At 41.2% G+C, this 17,312-nt stretch overlaps 1 protein-coding gene across 1 annotated transcript; it reads left to right on the forward strand.

The window, feature by feature from the left end:
- Positions 1–4,596: 4,596 nt before the first annotated feature.
- Positions 4,597–15,556, forward strand: LOC105896779 (myosin heavy chain, fast skeletal muscle-like). The gene is made up of 37 exons (XM_031578361.1): positions 4,597–4,819; positions 4,921–5,057; positions 5,144–5,300; positions 5,400–5,427; positions 5,532–5,646; positions 5,744–5,836; positions 5,927–5,990; positions 6,082–6,180; positions 6,270–6,373; positions 6,492–6,630; positions 6,931–7,049; positions 7,590–7,739; positions 7,837–8,007; positions 8,100–8,400; positions 8,503–8,573; positions 8,675–8,762; positions 8,849–8,966; positions 9,062–9,185; positions 9,303–9,439; positions 9,686–9,941; positions 10,070–10,312; positions 10,409–10,585; positions 10,666–10,811; positions 10,924–11,014; positions 11,105–11,494; positions 11,682–11,927; positions 12,021–12,217; positions 12,324–12,507; positions 12,640–12,805; positions 12,946–13,070; positions 13,852–14,160; positions 14,249–14,452; positions 14,545–14,670; positions 14,756–14,926; positions 15,020–15,124; positions 15,207–15,302; positions 15,416–15,556. The coding sequence occupies exons 1-37, from the start codon at positions 4,612–4,614 to the stop codon at positions 15,554–15,556; spliced, it is 5,796 nt and encodes a 1,931-aa protein (XP_031434221.1). The 5' UTR covers positions 4,597–4,611.
- The last annotated feature ends 1,756 nt before the right edge of the window (positions 15,557–17,312 follow it).

Genomic DNA, 17,312 nt, shown 5'->3' on the forward strand with positions numbered 1-17,312 from the left:
CAGCCCCAGAATCAACTAAGAAAGGATACGTAACAGTCTGAGATGGTGTGATAAATATTGCTTGCATGAGAGGTCGAACAGACGAAACAGTGGTGTGGCTTACCCATGTGGATCTTGCAGTTGCCTGATCCCTCACTGGACAGTCTGAGAGGAAATGACCCATCTGCCCATAATAGATGCATCTCCCCTCCCGAATCCGACGTTGACGCTCCTCTGGACTGAGCTTGGTTCGACCTAGCTGCATTGGCTCCTCCACATCTGCAGATGGCGCTGGTGCGACGGCCGCGGGTGAGAACCGAGCTGGGGCTCGCCAGGACTGCTGAGAGGTAGCCCATTGTCCCCTCTGGAAAGGCGCAGAATAACCAGGCCTGGATCTCCCACGATCCTGGAGATTCTTGTCAATCTTGACTCAGTTTAATGAGAGAATCCACATTTTCAGGTAAATCGCGGTTGACTAACTGATCCCTTATGGGCTCCGCTAACCCATACAGGAACGCGTCAAACAAAGACTCCTCATTCCAGCCACTATCGGTTGCCAATGTGCGAAAAGTAATAGCATAGTCTGAGACACTCCGATTGCCCTGACGAAGTCCCATCAGTTCTCTTGCTGCCCCTCGACCTGGTCTAGTGGTGTTGAATATCTTGCCCAACGTCTCCGTAAACAGCTGAACCGAGGAGCAGACGTGCGAGTTTCTTGCCCACTCGGCAGTCGCCCATTTCTCTGCCCTGCCTGAGAGATATGACATAATGTACGCCACCTTAGCGCGTTCTGTCTGGAAAGTAGGTGCATTTAACTCAAATTGAAGACCACATTGCACTAAAAAGGGCCGACAATCTCCAGAATCCCCCGAAAATCTCTCGGGACGGGAGAGACGTGGAGGAATAGCAGACGGAGCAGTGGGTAATAAAACTGAAGCTGCAGCTGCAGCTGGAGCAGGCTCTAGAACGGCACTCGGAGCGATGACGGTATCCAGGCGATCCATGAGCTGTTGGAACTTATTAGTCAGTAGACCAACCTGACTGTGAACATTCTCCTGGCGATCCGACATCCCTTGCATCTCGAGACGAAGCGCGTTAAACTGTTCCTCAGTCTGATGAAGTCTTCTACCCTGCGCCTGCAAGGCAGCGCGCACGGAATCGGAGTCGGCTGAATCCATCTTTATGGCCAGTTCGTACTGTAATGTACGTGGAAACGGAGGATTCAAATGCTCGACTCGGAGACAGAGGTGTAGAATAACAAGCTTTACTGAACGGGTTCGGTACACGGTAAGACAGTCCAAATATAAACAAACAAATCCAATCAGGGATGGGCAGCCATACACCCAGCCAGGCAGCCTCTCTCTCTCTCTCTCTCTCCCCCTCTCTCTCTCCCTCTCCCTCTCCCTCTCCCTCTCCCTCTCCTTTCTTATCACATTGCTAATGCCTATAATAACCCACTCACTCTGTTCTTTTTCTTTCTCTCCTAATCTAGACTATCTTCGCTATGGGACACTGCTGTAGTCTCTCCACCCGGTCTACCTGTAGAAACCCTCAGCCAATTGCACCCACCGCCACCGCACTGCCGTACACTTACTCTACCTCATACCCTATGCTAGCATTTATATACAATATATATTATTGCCAACAATCGACATTTCTCTGTTCCTACTCCCCTTACCCCTGTAACAGTAACCCTACGAGCACAGTGTATACCCACTAAACTGGTCTTGTCTGTATTATGTATTTACCACCGGATGTCTGTATATATATTATGTACATCTACCAAATGCAGGCTATGTACAACACCTGTTGTTTCCCTTCCCCTTCTGCCACACAACCCTCCCCCCATCCCCCCTTCCTATCTCCACCCGGCCGACCCCAAGCAGATGGGTTCCCCCTTATGTGCCGTGGTTCTGCTTAAGGTTCCTTCCTGACTAACAGGGAGTTTTTTCTTGCCCGTGTTGCCATTGTGCTTGCACTAAGGGGGTTTCAGGCTCTGGGCTCTGTAAAGCGCCTAGAGACAATTGTATTGTTATGGCGCTATATAAATACAATTGAATTGAATTGAATTGAAGTATGAAGTATTTATTTCGATTTTTTTTATTAAACTGGTAGGCTACATTGTACCTGATACTTTTAATCTTATTTTTTTAAATACATTAGGCTTCTGCCACTTCCAGTGTGTTACAGTCTGAGCATCTTTTGCACACCAGACCAACTATATGGTGTATAATGCAGAGAGGTGATACAATGTACTTCACAGGAATCTCACTACAACGGCAACTGTCAGTATTACTTTTAAACAACACATCTCATAATAACGGTTTAGGGTGTGCAGTAATTGCTCTGAACGTGCATGCATAAATATCAACCTAATCTGTTGCAATGTTGACCAAAAATCTTTCACTATAACATAAATAGTGTGAAAGCAATGGGCTATACCCTTTTCTCCATACCACATTGAACAGGTGCCATTCACCATTGCAGAGTAAATCAAATGCAACAACACTCTAAGCATCATGATGTGATTTATTGAAATATATCAACAGCTCAGATGGAAGCACAACAAGCATATACTATGGAAAAACAGCAATAAAAAAGCCAACTGCCTGAAATGCTTTCCCTGGTGAAGGTCAGAAGTATAAATAGTTGTCATGAGTCCATGAGAGTGAATTGCAAGTGTTTATGTTTGTTTGTTTGGTTCTTGAGTCCACTTTTAAAGTATTTTTACCTTTCCAATATAAGAGCCTATAGCCTATATGTTTAGTTTCTTCGACAACCCAAAAGTGTGGATAAGTATACAAGATTTGAAGGAAATTATAACTCACATGTCACAGTAAACCAGCAGTAAATCACACTCTTTCCATCTTTGGAATGTTATCCTGAAATCGAGTAGCTCTGCCTCTGCCTAAAAAGGCCTTGAACAACTTGCAACGTATATGTGTGTGGTACAAAAAGAATATGGAACATTAACAGTTCCATACTGTGTATTACTTTAACCTTTATTATATTAAAGAATTAGCAGGCCCAACGACATGGATTATGTCTTTTTCGATTACCAAATCAAAACAACAAAGTATTACATACAAAATTAAAACTACTACATGAACAGGCTTAAAGTGCCTTTGAGCTGCATGTTTAACAAGAGAGGCCAATGTAACAAAATGACACAAATGCTAATCAACAGCTACAATATACATCAGAGTTTGCCTAAATGTTTGAAGCAATGCACCAATATAATCAATATTACAGGTTAAGAATATAATGTATTTAATACTGTTAATAAATAGGTCAATACCATAAATGTACCAGATTAGGTATCATTACCACATCCCGTAATGGAAGTATGGGTGCTGCACATTTCTTAGCATGTATTAGTAAACTTGTTAGTTCATCAATGTGTGTGTGTGATGGCATGCTTGGCATGATATTTAAATATACCAAACCATTCCAATCCTTCCTTATTTGGATCCTGCTTAGTTTGCAGATGGTCACAATATAAGGACCTGGAAGAACTGAGAGGTTCACAGAGACTGGGGGGTTCCAGTGCACAGTAAGTTGTCACCTGCTTGACTTGTCAGGGAGGATCTGTACAGCATGGGTGGCTGCATGGTAAACTCTGATGTTCTCTGAAACATGGGAGAGCTAGATTGGCTTGGCAGTGAAACCTGTTAAGTTTTTACTATTTGCATTTTTATATAATATATTTTCTGACCTCTTACTCCCATCATTTTAGAATATTTGACGTTTTTGGACATTTCACTTGGTCCTGGGAAGAACAAGTAAGTTTATCTGCTTTTTTGACTATCAATTCAGCAACTTAAATTATCTTTTTTTTTTTTTTAAAGCAAGCAAGCCAATCGGCTCCCAAAGAAAATATATACTTATAGTTCAGAATACCCTTTCCAGTTTAGTCAAAACAACCTTTTTCAATCAAATGGGGTTGCATAAGTATGCATATTTTACAGATTTGGTCCTTGAATACAAAATTCTGGGCTGTACACACAGTCTTTGGCTGGGCAGTTATCACCTTTTCTGGATTTGTAGCTACTTTTATTCAAATGCAAAGGTTATATCTCCTTTGACCAGGCTTCAGTGAGGTTCTATGAAGACATCACTTTAAATAAAAAAAATATTGTAAGAGAAGAGACAATGCACTCAGTTTAAACATTTTTGACACCTACTTTCAGATCTCAAAATAATCTCATCCAGACAAATAACACTCATTTTCATTTACATGACTGCACTCCATACATCATGATGAAAGACAAAGACAACATTTTAAATCCACTAAATAATAATCCAATACACTTTTATTTATTTACTACACTGCCCCACGCCTGTAGGGTGCATTTTGAACCAAATTTCTACATTGACTGTTTTAGCAAGATACCCATGGTTTAATATGATTACCTGTTTCCCACATTAGATAAAATGTAAATATGTACTGTTGCTCTTGACTGCCTCATACACAGTCACTACAAAAACAAACATCCAGTTGTTGTTTTGTTTACTTTTTTCAGATATGCTACGTTTCAAGGATGAAGTATGTTTCCTACAGTCCGTGGTTGTAATCTTTCTTATTACAAAATGACATGTTCATGCCTCTTCTTCCAACAGTAAACCTCGACCATGGGGGACAGCGACATGGCCACTTATGGCAAGGCTGCCATCTACCTCCGTAAGCCTGAGAAGGAGAGGCTTGAGGCCCAAACCAAGCCCTTTGATGCAAAGTCGGCTTGCTATGTAGTTGACAAGGAGGAGTTGTACCTGAAGGCTACAATCAAGAGTAAAGATAATGGCAAAGTCACTGTTGAACTGCTTGAATCCAAGGAGGTATGTTAGCAAGGCTCTTAGTTAAGAAAATGATTGAGTATTTCCATTAAACAGAATGTTTCTTGCCTTTATCTCTTTATATTGTCCATTTGTTTTAGGAAAGAGTCGTTAAGGAGGAGGATGTCCACCCCATGAATCCTCCCAAGTTTGACAAGATTGAGGACATGGCCATGATGACCCACCTCAATGAAGCCTCTGTCCTGTATAACCTCAAAGAGCGTTACGCAGCATGGATGATCTACGTAAGCGTTATGCTTTCTCACAGATGAAAAACTATGTTAAAAATAAAACAGCTGTAAAACCAATCCCCTTTATTTCCACATTCTAGACATACTCTGGACTTTTCTGTGCCACTGTGAACCCCTACAAGTGGCTCCCTGTGTATGACCAAGAAGTGGTGGAGGCCTACAGAGGCAAGAAGCGTATGGAGGCCCCACCCCACATTTTCTCTGTCTCTGACAATGCTTATCAGTTCATGCTCCAAGGTAAGCATTCATTTTAAAAGCCACTAAATAATAAGATTTAATTACATATTTGTTCATGAACTAATTCAAAATGTATCTAAAATTGCATTTGTCCCACAGACAGGGAGAACCAGTCTGTTCTGATTACGTAAGTGTCAATGCATGACTTAAAACTTTGCATTATCTTCTATGTTACCTTGTGGCACACACAATTCTTATCTGAAAAATTTCAATATCTTATGTTTAATCTAGCGGAGAATCTGGTGCTGGCAAGACTGTGAACACCAAACGTGTCATCCAGTACTTTGCAACAATTGCAGTCAGTGGTGGTGACAAGAAAAAGGAGGCAGTGCCTGGAAAGATGCAGGTCAGACCCCTTACACATTTATGTGCTAATTATCATAAAGCAACACAAACATTCTCTTCATAACAACATATTCCTTGAATGTTTCTTCCACTTGCAGGGCTCTCTTGAAGACCAGATTATTGCTGCCAACCCACTGTTGGAGGCTTATGGTAATGCCAAGACTGTGAGGAATGACAACTCTTCCCGTTTTGTAAGTCAACTTCTTATTTAAACTCTGGCCTCAGTTCTGTGGTTATTAAAAAGATAAAATTACTTAGGAATATCATTTTGTCTAAAACAGGGAAAATTCATCAGAATTCACTTTGCCGCAACTGGAAAACTGGCTAAAGCTGATATTGAGACTTGTAAGTATAATTATCCTGTATATATAAAAATTTCAAATTATTGCTGCCTTAATTTTTTCAAGTTAAAATATATTCTTCCCCACCTAAATAGACCTGCTGGAAAAGTCTAGAGTGACATTCCAGCTTCCTGATGAGAGAGGCTACCACATCTTCTTCCAGATGATGACCAACCACAAGCCTGAGATTATTGGTAGGGTTATTACTTTCAACCAACAATCAAAAAACATTACATGTAATTATTAATTTGCAACAACAAATAATTCTTTTCCCCCTTTACAGAAATGTGCCTCATCACAAGCAACCCCTATGACTTTCCCATGTGCAGTCAGGGTCAGATCACTGTGGCCAGCATTAATGATAAAGAAGAGTTGGACGCCACAGATGTGAGATATCCATGAGTTTTTCTTCTGGACAATGAATACAATGAGAATGACATTCTTAAAAACACTAATAATTAACAATAATGATGCGCTTAATTTGCGTTTATGCATGTAATGGCAGGAAGCCATTGACATCCTGGGTTTCACTGCAGAGGAGAAAGTCACCATTTGGAAACTGACTGGTGCTGTGCTCCATCATGGCAATTTGAAATTCAAGCAGAAGCAGCGTGAGGAGCAGGCTGAGCCTGATGGCACTGAGGGTAGGTTTAAAAACTCTACTGAACTTGGGTCAGTTCTAGTAATAACTACAAGGTAGTCTTATTTATTGAAGTAATTTCATTAAAAGATAGATCAGCATGTATATCAACTTCAAGTTGTACTTTTCCTCTGATTATAGTTATTAATATATTATATTTATTACCTACAACAGAAGCCTGTAAATATATCTGCAATGTCATTCATTAGATATTTTTTAGTGGCCTCTCAATTTGAGTTAAGAATGACTTTCCTGGGTAAAATTTTGATATAAATAACTCACTTAAACGCTTTGTTGTTTTAAGATGCTGACAAAATTGCTTACCTCCTGGGCCTGAACTCTGCTGATTTGCTGAAGGCTCTGTGCTACCCAAGGGTGAAAGTCGGAACTGAGTATGTCACCAAGGGTCAGACTGTGCCACAGGTATCTCACATACTACAAGGTTGACTAAAGACCACAAGGATTTTGACATTGTTTGACAAAAATTTTACTGCTGGTATTTTCTTTCTCAGGGTTCACACCCGTTATCATTGACACCATTTCAAAACTTTTCAAGGACCTTTAATGAAATCTCCCTGAATCTTCACAAGTTAATAAATAAACAGAATGATATACTTTACAGCACAGATTGGGCCTAAACTCTGAAAGAAAAGTAAATAACAACCTTTTCTATTAGACTAGATAGGCTATGTAAATTCAACTAGAGACTGCATCAGGCACAACAAAACCATTATCCATGGAAGAGTACAATAACATAATTAATTTCATTAGACCTACATTCAACAAAATAATATTTTTTGACTTTTCCAGAACTTTCAGTGACTTAACTGAATTTCATGACTTTCCTAGCCCTGGAAAATGGGATTTTAAAACTCCATGACTTTTCCAGGATTTCCATGACAGTGGAAACCCTGCCTTTTCCCATCATAGTAAGTAAGTAGTAATTCTTACATATTGTTTTAGGTCAACAACTCAGTGTCAGCCTTGTCCAAGTCTATCTATGAGAGGATGTTCTTGTGGATGGTCATTCGTATCAACCAGATGCTGGACACCAAGCAGTCAAGTCAGTTCTACATTGGTGTGCTGGACATTGCTGGATTTGAGATTTTCGATGTGAGGACAAAATTATAAGATTCTTCACTAACATTTTTGTTTCTAGTGACTTAAGAGTGCCACTCTCAAATAATGTTTGAATATGTATCCAACACAGTACAACAGCATGGAGCAGCTGTGTATCAACTTCACCAATGAAAAACTGCAACAGTTCTTCAACCACACCATGTTTGTCCTGGAGCAAGAGGAGTACAAGAAAGAGGGCATTGTTTGGGCGTTCATTGACTTTGGCATGGACTTGGCTGCCTGCATTGAGCTGATTGAAAGGGTCAGTTTCAATCAATCCAACTAGTTCAGTGTTAGATTTGTATAGTTTCATGATGTCCACTTTTATAACTAAGTAATCTTATTTTTCAACAGCCCATGGGTATCTTTGCCATCCTTGAAGAGGAGTGCATTGTCCCCAAGGCCTCTGACACCACTTTCAAGGACAAGCTGTATGCCCAGCATCTTGGAAAGAACCAAGCCTTTGCGAAGCCCAAGCCTGCCAAAGGCAAAGCTGAGGCTCACTTCTCCCTGGCGCACTATGCCGGCACTGTGGACTACAATGTTACTGGATGGTTGGACAAGAACAAGGATCCACTGAACGACACTGTTGTGCAGCTGTACCAGAAGTCAGCAGTCAAACTTTTGCCTGTCCTGTACCCAGCTGCTGTTGAGGGTAATAACCTGTTCAAGTCAAAAGGCTAATACACAAATAGTAATTATATTAGATTCTATGTATATAACTCAATTATCCGATTCATTATTTGTATGTCAACAGAGACTGGTGGTGCTAAGAAGGGTGGTAAGAAGAAGGGTGGCGCCATGCAGACTGTGTCCTCACAGTTCAGGGTATGTGTTTTAATATCAAGAAGAAAATGATCAATCAATCAATAATTGTCCCAGCACAATTAACTGTATGATTAAAATGTTATACATTCTTGCCTCAACAGGAGAACTTGGGTAAACTGATGACCAACCTGAGGGCCACCCATCCTCACTTTGTGCGTTGTCTGATTCCAAATGAAATTAAGAAACCAGGTAAAGGGCTTTTAGTAAATTAAGACATGTCCATTATTCAACACCTTGTATTTACTTGAAAATTTTACATCTCTGTATTTTCACAGGTTATATGCAGAACTTCCTGGTCATCCACCAGCTCAGGTGTAATGGTGTACTGGAGGGTATCAGAATCTGTAGAAAGGGTTTCCCAAGCAGAATCATGTATGCTGACTTCAAGCAGAGGTGAACATACAACAATATACAACAATAACTTATAATACACACTTCATATATGTATTATATGGGGTAAATAATGTTTTTCTTATTATTGACAACAGATACAAAGTACTGAATGCCAGTGTTATTCCTGAGGGTCAGTTCATTGATAACAAGAAGGCTGCTGAGAAGCTCTTGGGATCCATCGATGTTAATCACGATGAGTACAAGTTTGGACACACTAAGGTGGAGAATGTTTCTATCTAATATCTGTTATTATGGATACATATTGAATTATATACAGTGTGTCCATTTCTACTTTCAATCACACACCTCATCATTTTTTGTTGTCTTCTCTTTTAGGTGTTCTTCAAAGCTGGTCTGCTTGGTACCCTTGAGGAGATGCGAGATGAGAAACTGGTTTCCCTGGTCACAATGACTCAGGCTCTGTGCCGTGCATACCTGATGAGGAGGGAGTTTGTCGCGATGATGGAAAGGAGGTAATGTGTGATGTATTTGGTGGAATCACGCTCAACAAAATTATCTGCCATAAAACAATAGGTTGTGTTGAATAAATTGCCAATCTCTTATAAATTAAAGTACAAACGTACAAAACTGAGATAATTTCCATCAACACAGATGTATTTAAAAGACTGGACTAATCACTGTCAGTGTTTGACAGAATCCCTCTGATCTATTCAGTAAGCTTCAACACGGTTTAATCAACAAATCAACCTCTTTTGCAGAGATGCAATCTTCACTATCCAGATAAATGTCCGCTCATTCATTAATGTGAAGCACTGGCCATGGATGAAGGTGTACTACAAGATCAAGCCTCTGCTTCAGAGTGCTGAAACTGAGAAGGAGCTGGTTAGCCTGAAGGAGGAACATGCAAAACTCAAAGACATGTTTGCAAAGGTTGATGCCAGGAAGAAGGATCTTGAGGAGAAGATGGTGTCTATTGTGCAAGAGAGGAATGACCTGCATCTGCAAATGGCATCTGTAAGTGTATAACTGTACAACGGGTAACAATTCTTCACATCATTGCAATATTCAAATCACTAACCTGTCTGAGAATTATGTTATCAAAACAAATCAGATTTCATCCTTTCATCTTGTATTTACTGTAGAGCTCTGAGACTCTCAATGATGCTGAGGAGAGGTGTGAGGGTCTGATCAAGAGTAAGATCCAGCTTGAGGCTAAACTCAAGGAGACAACCGAGAGACTGGAGGATGAAGAGGAAATGAATGCTGAGCTGACTGCCAAGAAGAGGAAACTGGAGGATGAGTGCTCTGAGCTCAAGAAGGACATTGATGATCTGGAGCTTACCTTGGCCAAAGTGGAGAAGGAGAAACATGCCACTGAGAACAAGGTTTATATTCTTTAAAAAAAAAAAAGAATAATGTTTTATTTTCAAGAAGTCTTTGTGAGGTTTACTGGATATTGATATAAAACATTCTATGTGTAGGTCAAGAACCTGACAGAGGAGATGGCCTCTCAGGATGAGTCCATTGCTAAACTGACAAAAGAGAAGAAAGCCCTCCAAGAGGCCCATCAGCAGACTCTTGATGATCTCCAGGCAGAGGAAGACAAAGTCAACACTCTGTCCAAAGCCAAGACTAAGCTTGAACAGCAAGTGGATGATGTGAGTTAAGGGCCTGTCAGTGTAAAGAAATAAACATATATCATTGTGCTACTTAATTACTTTATGCTTTGTATCTGCAGCTTGAGGGTTCCCTGGAGCAAGAAAAGAAGCTCCGCATGGACCTTGAGAGAGCCAAGAGAAAGCTTGAGGGTGACCTGAAACTGTCCCAGGAGAATGTCATGGATCTGGAGAATGACAAGCAGCAGTCTGATGAGAAGCTGAAGAAGTAATGTAGAATTCTATTAGCAACTAATGATTCATGCAAACATGTTCTCCTTTTTTAGTCCTTTTTTGGTATGAGCAGCCGCTAACAACTATTTTAATTTACAATCATACAGGAAGGACTTTGAAACAAGCCAGCTCCTTAGTAAGATTGAGGATGAACAATCATTGGGTGCTCAGCTCCAAAAAAAGATCAAGGAGCTTCAGGTTTGTTTCACATCTTCAGTACTGAATAGTGTTTACTATCATCTGCCTGTTCTTTCTTAGTATCACTTATTTCTTTTTAACAACCAATAGGCCCGCATTGAAGAACTGGAAGAAGAGATTGAGGCTGAGCGTGCAGCTCGTGCTAAGGTTGAGAAGCAGAGAGCTGATCTCTCCAGGGAACTTGAGGAGATCAGCGAGCGGCTTGAGGAGGCTGGTGGTGCCACTGCTGCTCAAATTGAGATGAACAAGAAGCGTGAGGCTGAGTTCCAGAAGCTGCGTCGTGACCTTGAAGAGTCCACTCTGCAGCATGAAGCCACTGCTGCAGCTCTCCGTAAGAAGCAGGCTGATAGCGTGGCCGAGCTGGGAGAGCAGATCGACAACCTCCAGCGTGTCAAGCAGAAGCTTGAGAAGGAGAAGAGTGAATACAAGATGGAGATTGATGATCTTTCCAGCAACATGGAGGGAGTCGCCAAAGCTAAGGTTTGTGACATGTAAACCTTAATGCTCTAGCTGACTCTAACTACAAACAATATCTTACTGCAAACAATGATACAAAACGTACATATTCTTGTACATTTTGTATTAAATGTTGTCAAGTAAAATTGTAATAATTGCCATAAACATTTCTGACTTTTGTGTTGCTTATTACTTTTACTTTCACAAACAGGGAAATCTTGAGAAGATGTGCCGTACCCTTGAGGACCAACTCAGTGAAATCAAGTCCAAGAGTGATGAGGGTGCGCGCCAGGTCAACGACCTCAGTGCTCAGAGAGCAAGACTTCAGACTGAAAATGGTGAACTCGGCCGCCAGGTTGAGGAGAAAGATGCTCTTGTGTCTCAGCTGAGTAGAAGCAAACAGGCTTTCACTCAGCAAATTGAGGAGCTGAAGAGGCTAAATGAGGAGGAAGCCAAGGTACTGATACCCGTGAATGACATGAAGAAATTGGAGTACATAACCCACATTCTGTAAAGCCCTAAATGAACACCATTCATTGTTCACAAACAGGCCAAGAATGCCCTGGCCCACGCTGTTCAGTCTGCACGCCACGACTGCGACCTTCTGAGGGAGCAGTTTGAGGAGGAGCAGGAGGCAAAGGCTGAGCTGCAGCGTGGCATGTCCAAGGCCAACAGCGAGGTTGCTCAGTGGAGGACCAAGTATGAAACTGATGCCATCCAGCGCACTGAAGAGCTTGAGGAGTCCAAGTATGTACCAAACAGGCAAAGAAACACATAGAATGTGGATGTGGGTTGTTATGTTGTCTAGTAAAACCTGTCGACGTCCTCTAACTTAAATCGATTGCATTATCAGGAAAAAGCTTGCCCAGCGTCTACAGGAGGCTGAGGAACAAATTGAGGCTATCAACTCCAAGTGTGCTTCTCTGGATAAAACCAAGCAAAGACTCCAGGGTGAGGTTGAGGACCTCATGGTGGATGTGGAGAGAGCCAATGGTCTGGCTGCCAACCTTGACAAGAAGCAGAGGAACTTTGACAAGGTTTTACCTCTATATGGAATTCTTGTATTGTAGGACAAACTAAATCTCTTAATATTTAATATGGACAAATGGAGTATTGGTAGGAATGTCTTGTATGTGAAATTGACCCAAGACACAACCTGCTTTTCAAAGGTCTTGGCAGAATGGAAGCAGAAGTATGAGGAGGGTCAGGCAGAGTTGGAGGGTGCCCAGAAAGAGGCTCGCTCTCTCAGCACTGAGCTTTTCAAGATGAAGAACTCCTATGAGGAGGCCCTTGACCAGCTGGAGACTCTTAAGAGGGAGAACAAGAACCTCCAACGTCAGTCAAGATGGCCTTAAAATACTTTCAAATCAAAGCTTATTAAGAGAAGCTATAACACAAAGTGTTTTATCCTGGATTGAAAATCAATAGTACATTGGTAAATGCTGACTTTGTATTGACTAAATGTATTTTTGCAGAGGAGATCTCTGACCTGACTGAGCAGCTTGGTGAGACTGGAAAGAGCATTCATGAGCTTGAGAAGGCCAAGAAGACTGTTGAGACTGAGAAGGTCGAGATCCAGACTGCCCTGGAAGAGGCTGAGGTACAAATACAAAAATCCAACAGGATGGAGTGGAGAGATTCAATAGGACATCGGTTCCCAAACTGGGGTACGCGTACCCCCAGGGGTACGCGAAGTGGTTCAGGGGGTACGCCGGGAGAAAATTTCCGCGATAACAGAAAACGGACAGAATTCGCAGAATGTACCGTTTGAAACAGAATTGCAACTTTCAGACGGAAACGTAATTTTGTGCATCAAAATCGCCCAAATTCCCCTGTATTTGGTCCTGCAAGGCTGTATTTCTTTCTTATAAACACAACAACCATCGCAACGATGAACAAGCATTAATTAGAAAACAAAACCACTGAGAAAATGTCACGTCTGTGCTGAACTCCGCTCCGGCCACGCCAACACAGACCTCCGTAGCCTGTCAAATGAATTCGCTCATCTTCCCAATCGCCTGCAAATAATGTTTTTTAGTCTTCTGTTCTGTTGATGGCTGGCAAACAACAACCACCTTAGAAGGTTTGGGTCACTTGTGGCACATATTATTCACTCATTTTAAGCCATCAATCTACCTCTGGGTGAACAAAATGAGCCGAAACGGATTAAAACGGAATTAAAGTAAAAGGTGAAAAGGAAAACTTTTTTTCCCCAACGGGGGGGGGGGGGGGGGGGGGGGTACGCAGCTGGAGATTAAATGTCTGAAGGGGTACGGGACTGTAAAAAGTTTGGGAACCACTGCAATAGGACATCTTCATAAATTATGCAATTGGTCATGTAAAATTCAATGTTTTATACTCTTTTTTATATATAAAAATAGGGAACTCTAGAGCATGAGGAGTCCAAGATTCTCCGTGTCCAGCTTGAGCTGAACCAGGTCAAGGGTGAGGTTGACAGGAAGCTTGCAGAGAAGGATGAGGAGATGGAGCAGATTAAGAGGAATAGCCAGAGGGTGACTGACTCCATGCAGAGCACCCTGGACTCTGAGGTCAGGAGCAGGAATGATGCCCTGAGAATCAAGAAAAAGATGGAGGGAGACCTCAATGAGATGGAAGTTCAGTTGAGCCACGCTAACCGCCAGGCTGCTGAGGCCCAGAAACATCTGAGGACCGTCCAGGGTCAGCTCAAGGTCAGTAGTATAAATATTCAGTGTTTTGTTATCACAGCGCTTAAACCAATGCAGTATAGCAAACACCACACATTTCTCTGTCAACCAGGATGCTCAACTGCACCTTGATGATGCTGTCAGAGGACAGGAAGACATGAAGGAGCAGGCTGCCATGGTGGAGCGCAGGAACGGCCTTATGTTGGCTGAGATTGAGGAGCTGAGAGCTGCCCTGGAGCAGACAGAGAGAGGCCGCAAAGTGGCTGAGCAGGAGCTGGTTGATGCCAGTGAGCGTGTTGGCCTCCTGCATTCCCAGGTATAGATTAAAAAAGATTGTTTAAACCGATACATAAAACAAATAATTCCAGCATTAAATTATAACTGAGGTTGTTTCTTTCTCCACACTAGAACACAAGTCTGCTGAACACCAAGAAGAAGCTTGAGGCTGACTTCCTTCAGGTCCAAGGTGAAGTTGATGACATCGTCCAGGAGGCAAGAAATGCTGAGGACAAGGCCAAGAAAGCCATCACTGATGTAAGTTTTTTTTTCCTGGAACGGAGCATTATATTTAAAAGTACTTTTACTTATATTATAAAAAAAAAACTATTCCATCATATAGGCAGCCATGATGGCAGAGGAGCTGAAGAAGGAGCAGGACACCAGTTCTCATCTGGAGAGGATGAAGAAGAACCTGGAAGTTACTGTCAAGGATCTGCAGCACCGCCTAGATGAGGCTGAGAATCTGGCCATGAAGGGTGGCAAGAAGCAGCTCCAGAAACTGGAGTCCAGGGTAGGTAACAAAATATGACTCTGAATGAATATGTTTAACTCATCATTACAAAACCGGGGTCAGTATCTGAAAGGAAATATTTTTCATGTTAAGGTTCGTGAACTGGAAGGTGAGGTTGAGGCTGAACAGAGACGTGGTGTTGATGCTGTCAAGGGAGTCCGCAAATACGAGAGGAGGGTGAAGGAGCTCACATACCAGGTAAGAAAGCTCTCTTTTTCTCTAGAGCTGCATGCAAAATATAAGAGGGGAGGACCTTTCTTGACAAACTTTTTCTCTTTAGACTGAGGAGGACAAGAAGAATGTCACCAGACTACAGGATCTGGTTGACAAGCTGCAGCTGAAGGTCAAGGCCTACAAGAGGCAGGCTGAGGAAGCTGTGAGTATTTTTCTGCCTTTGCTATACAGGAAAATATCTGCTACTTTTGCTTCTTTACATTGACTCTTGTTTTGTTTTTCTGTATTAATTGCACTCAATTTCATATACAACAGGAGGAACAGGCCAATACTCACCTGTCAAAGTGCAGGAAGGTTCAGCATGAGCTGGAGGAGGCTGAGGAGCGTGCTGACATTGCTGAGACCCAGGTCAACAAGCTCAGGGCCAAGGGCCGTGATGGCGGAAAGGTAAGATAATGTTTTATGAACAAATATTATTATTTCACAAATAAACTGTGTTAAAGTGTTATTGATTCTTTATTTGTCATCTGGTTAATTCATTGTATTTATTCTTTTTTAAAGGTTAAAGAGGCTGCAGAGTAAACTGTCCGAATCCATGTCACTTTTATCTGGATTAAACATCCTGGTTAATGTAAAATGCATACTACCTAATAAATATTTTTTCATCTGAATATTGTGGTTTGTCTTTTTTAATGACTCATTCATAAAACTTAGTCAGGAGGCTGACTATTCAAAGACTTTATAACTGGACTGTAGCTTTTTTATAACTGGACTAGCTTTTTTCACATTCACAATCATTCAACAGGCTGTTCAAGTCATCTCCTTGGTACTTTTATGAAACTACTTTAGCTGTAGCAGACAATGCACGCAACTCTTCACTGGTAAACAGTCTCTACATCAGAGAAGGTCCGCTATGTCCAAACTTGAGATCATATTTGGCATACTGAACTGGACAGGCTTCATCCCAAGCATACACTATTCCATCATATAGGCTGCCATGATGGTTAAGGTCCAAGACCCGCGATGGCGGAAAGGTAAGATAATGTTTTATGAACAAAAAGTATTATATTTCACAAATAAACTTTGAAAATGTTAGTGTCGTTGATTTTTATTTGTCATCTAGTTAATTCATTTTATTTGTTCTTTTTTAAAGGGCAAAGAGGCTGCAGAGTAAACTCTCTGAATCCATGTCATTTTCATCTGGATTAAAAATCCTGGTTAATGTGACTATTCTGTAACAATGCATATTACCTAATAAATATTTAGTTTATCTGAATATTGTGGTTTGTCTTTTTTAATGACTCATTCATAAGCTCATTCATGAACCTTAGTCAGGAGGCTGACTTTTCAAAGACTTTATAACTGTATCTTTTTTATAACTGGACTGTAGCTTTTTTCACAATCATTCAACAGGCTGTTCAAGTTTTTTACTTTTATGTAACTACTTTAGCTGCAGAAGACAATGCACGCAACTCTTCACTGGTAAACAGTCTCTACATCAGAGAAGGTCCATAATGTCCAACCTTGAGATCATATTTTGCATACCGAACTGGAAGGGCTTCATCCCAAGCACAGGGATCACATATGTGGGCTGTGAACAAATTTCATTACAAATTAAAAATTTCATTACAAATGTGCAGTTGTGATTATTTACCATCTCCTATGTTTTTGTTTGGCTCTGCCATCTCATTGGGTTCTCTCCAAACATGGCTAACTTGGATTTGATAATGTCATCAAGAGGTTCAATAACTAACAAATTGTATGGAACTATTATGCAGTTCTGTCTTCAAAAGAAAAGATGCCTTAACTTAGAAAATCATGATGATTGATGATTGTCTCATTCCACACGGCGAACTTGAATTTGATAATAGGGTAAACATGTCATCAAGCCGTTCAATAACCAACAAATCACATTTAATAATTATGCAGTTAAGTGGCGATGCCTTAACATAGAAAATCAGAAGTTGTGACAACTTTGTGCTCCTAGACAATGGGATTTGGAGAAACAGCGAATAATCTTGTTTGTGAGGAGATGAAGAGTTTAGTCGTGTTGTTTGAAAATATTTGTATTCTGTTTGTGGAATGGCAAAATTACACAAACCTTGGTTGTATCATCAAGACAGGGGGGCAATGGTAGAAAAGGAGCACTTTTCTTAGTAAGTACTTTTTCATAAACCTCTAGTCACCTCTGTTGTAATAAGAATCCTGTCAG

The sequence above is a fragment of the Clupea harengus genome, chromosome 12 (assembly GCF_900700415.2).
Source record: "Clupea harengus chromosome 12, Ch_v2.0.2, whole genome shotgun sequence".
NCBI classification, from domain to species: Eukaryota; Metazoa; Chordata; class Actinopteri; order Clupeiformes; family Clupeidae; genus Clupea; species Clupea harengus.

What these genes read in the sequence shown, in the direction of transcription:
- LOC105896779 (XM_031578361.1), top strand. Translation starts at nt 4,612, where the DNA reads ATGGGGGACAGCGACATGGCCACTTATGGCAAGGCTGCCATCTACCTC. An exon ending in CAGTGCCTGGAAAGATGCAG is followed by an intron (nt 5,647 to 5,743) that starts GTCAGACCCCTT and finishes TTCCACTTGCAG; the next exon opens with GGCTCTCTTGAAGACCAGAT. An exon ending in AAATGAAATTAAGAAACCAG is followed by an intron (nt 8,763 to 8,848) that starts GTAAAGGGCTTT and finishes GTATTTTCACAG; the next exon opens with GTTATATGCAGAACTTCCTG.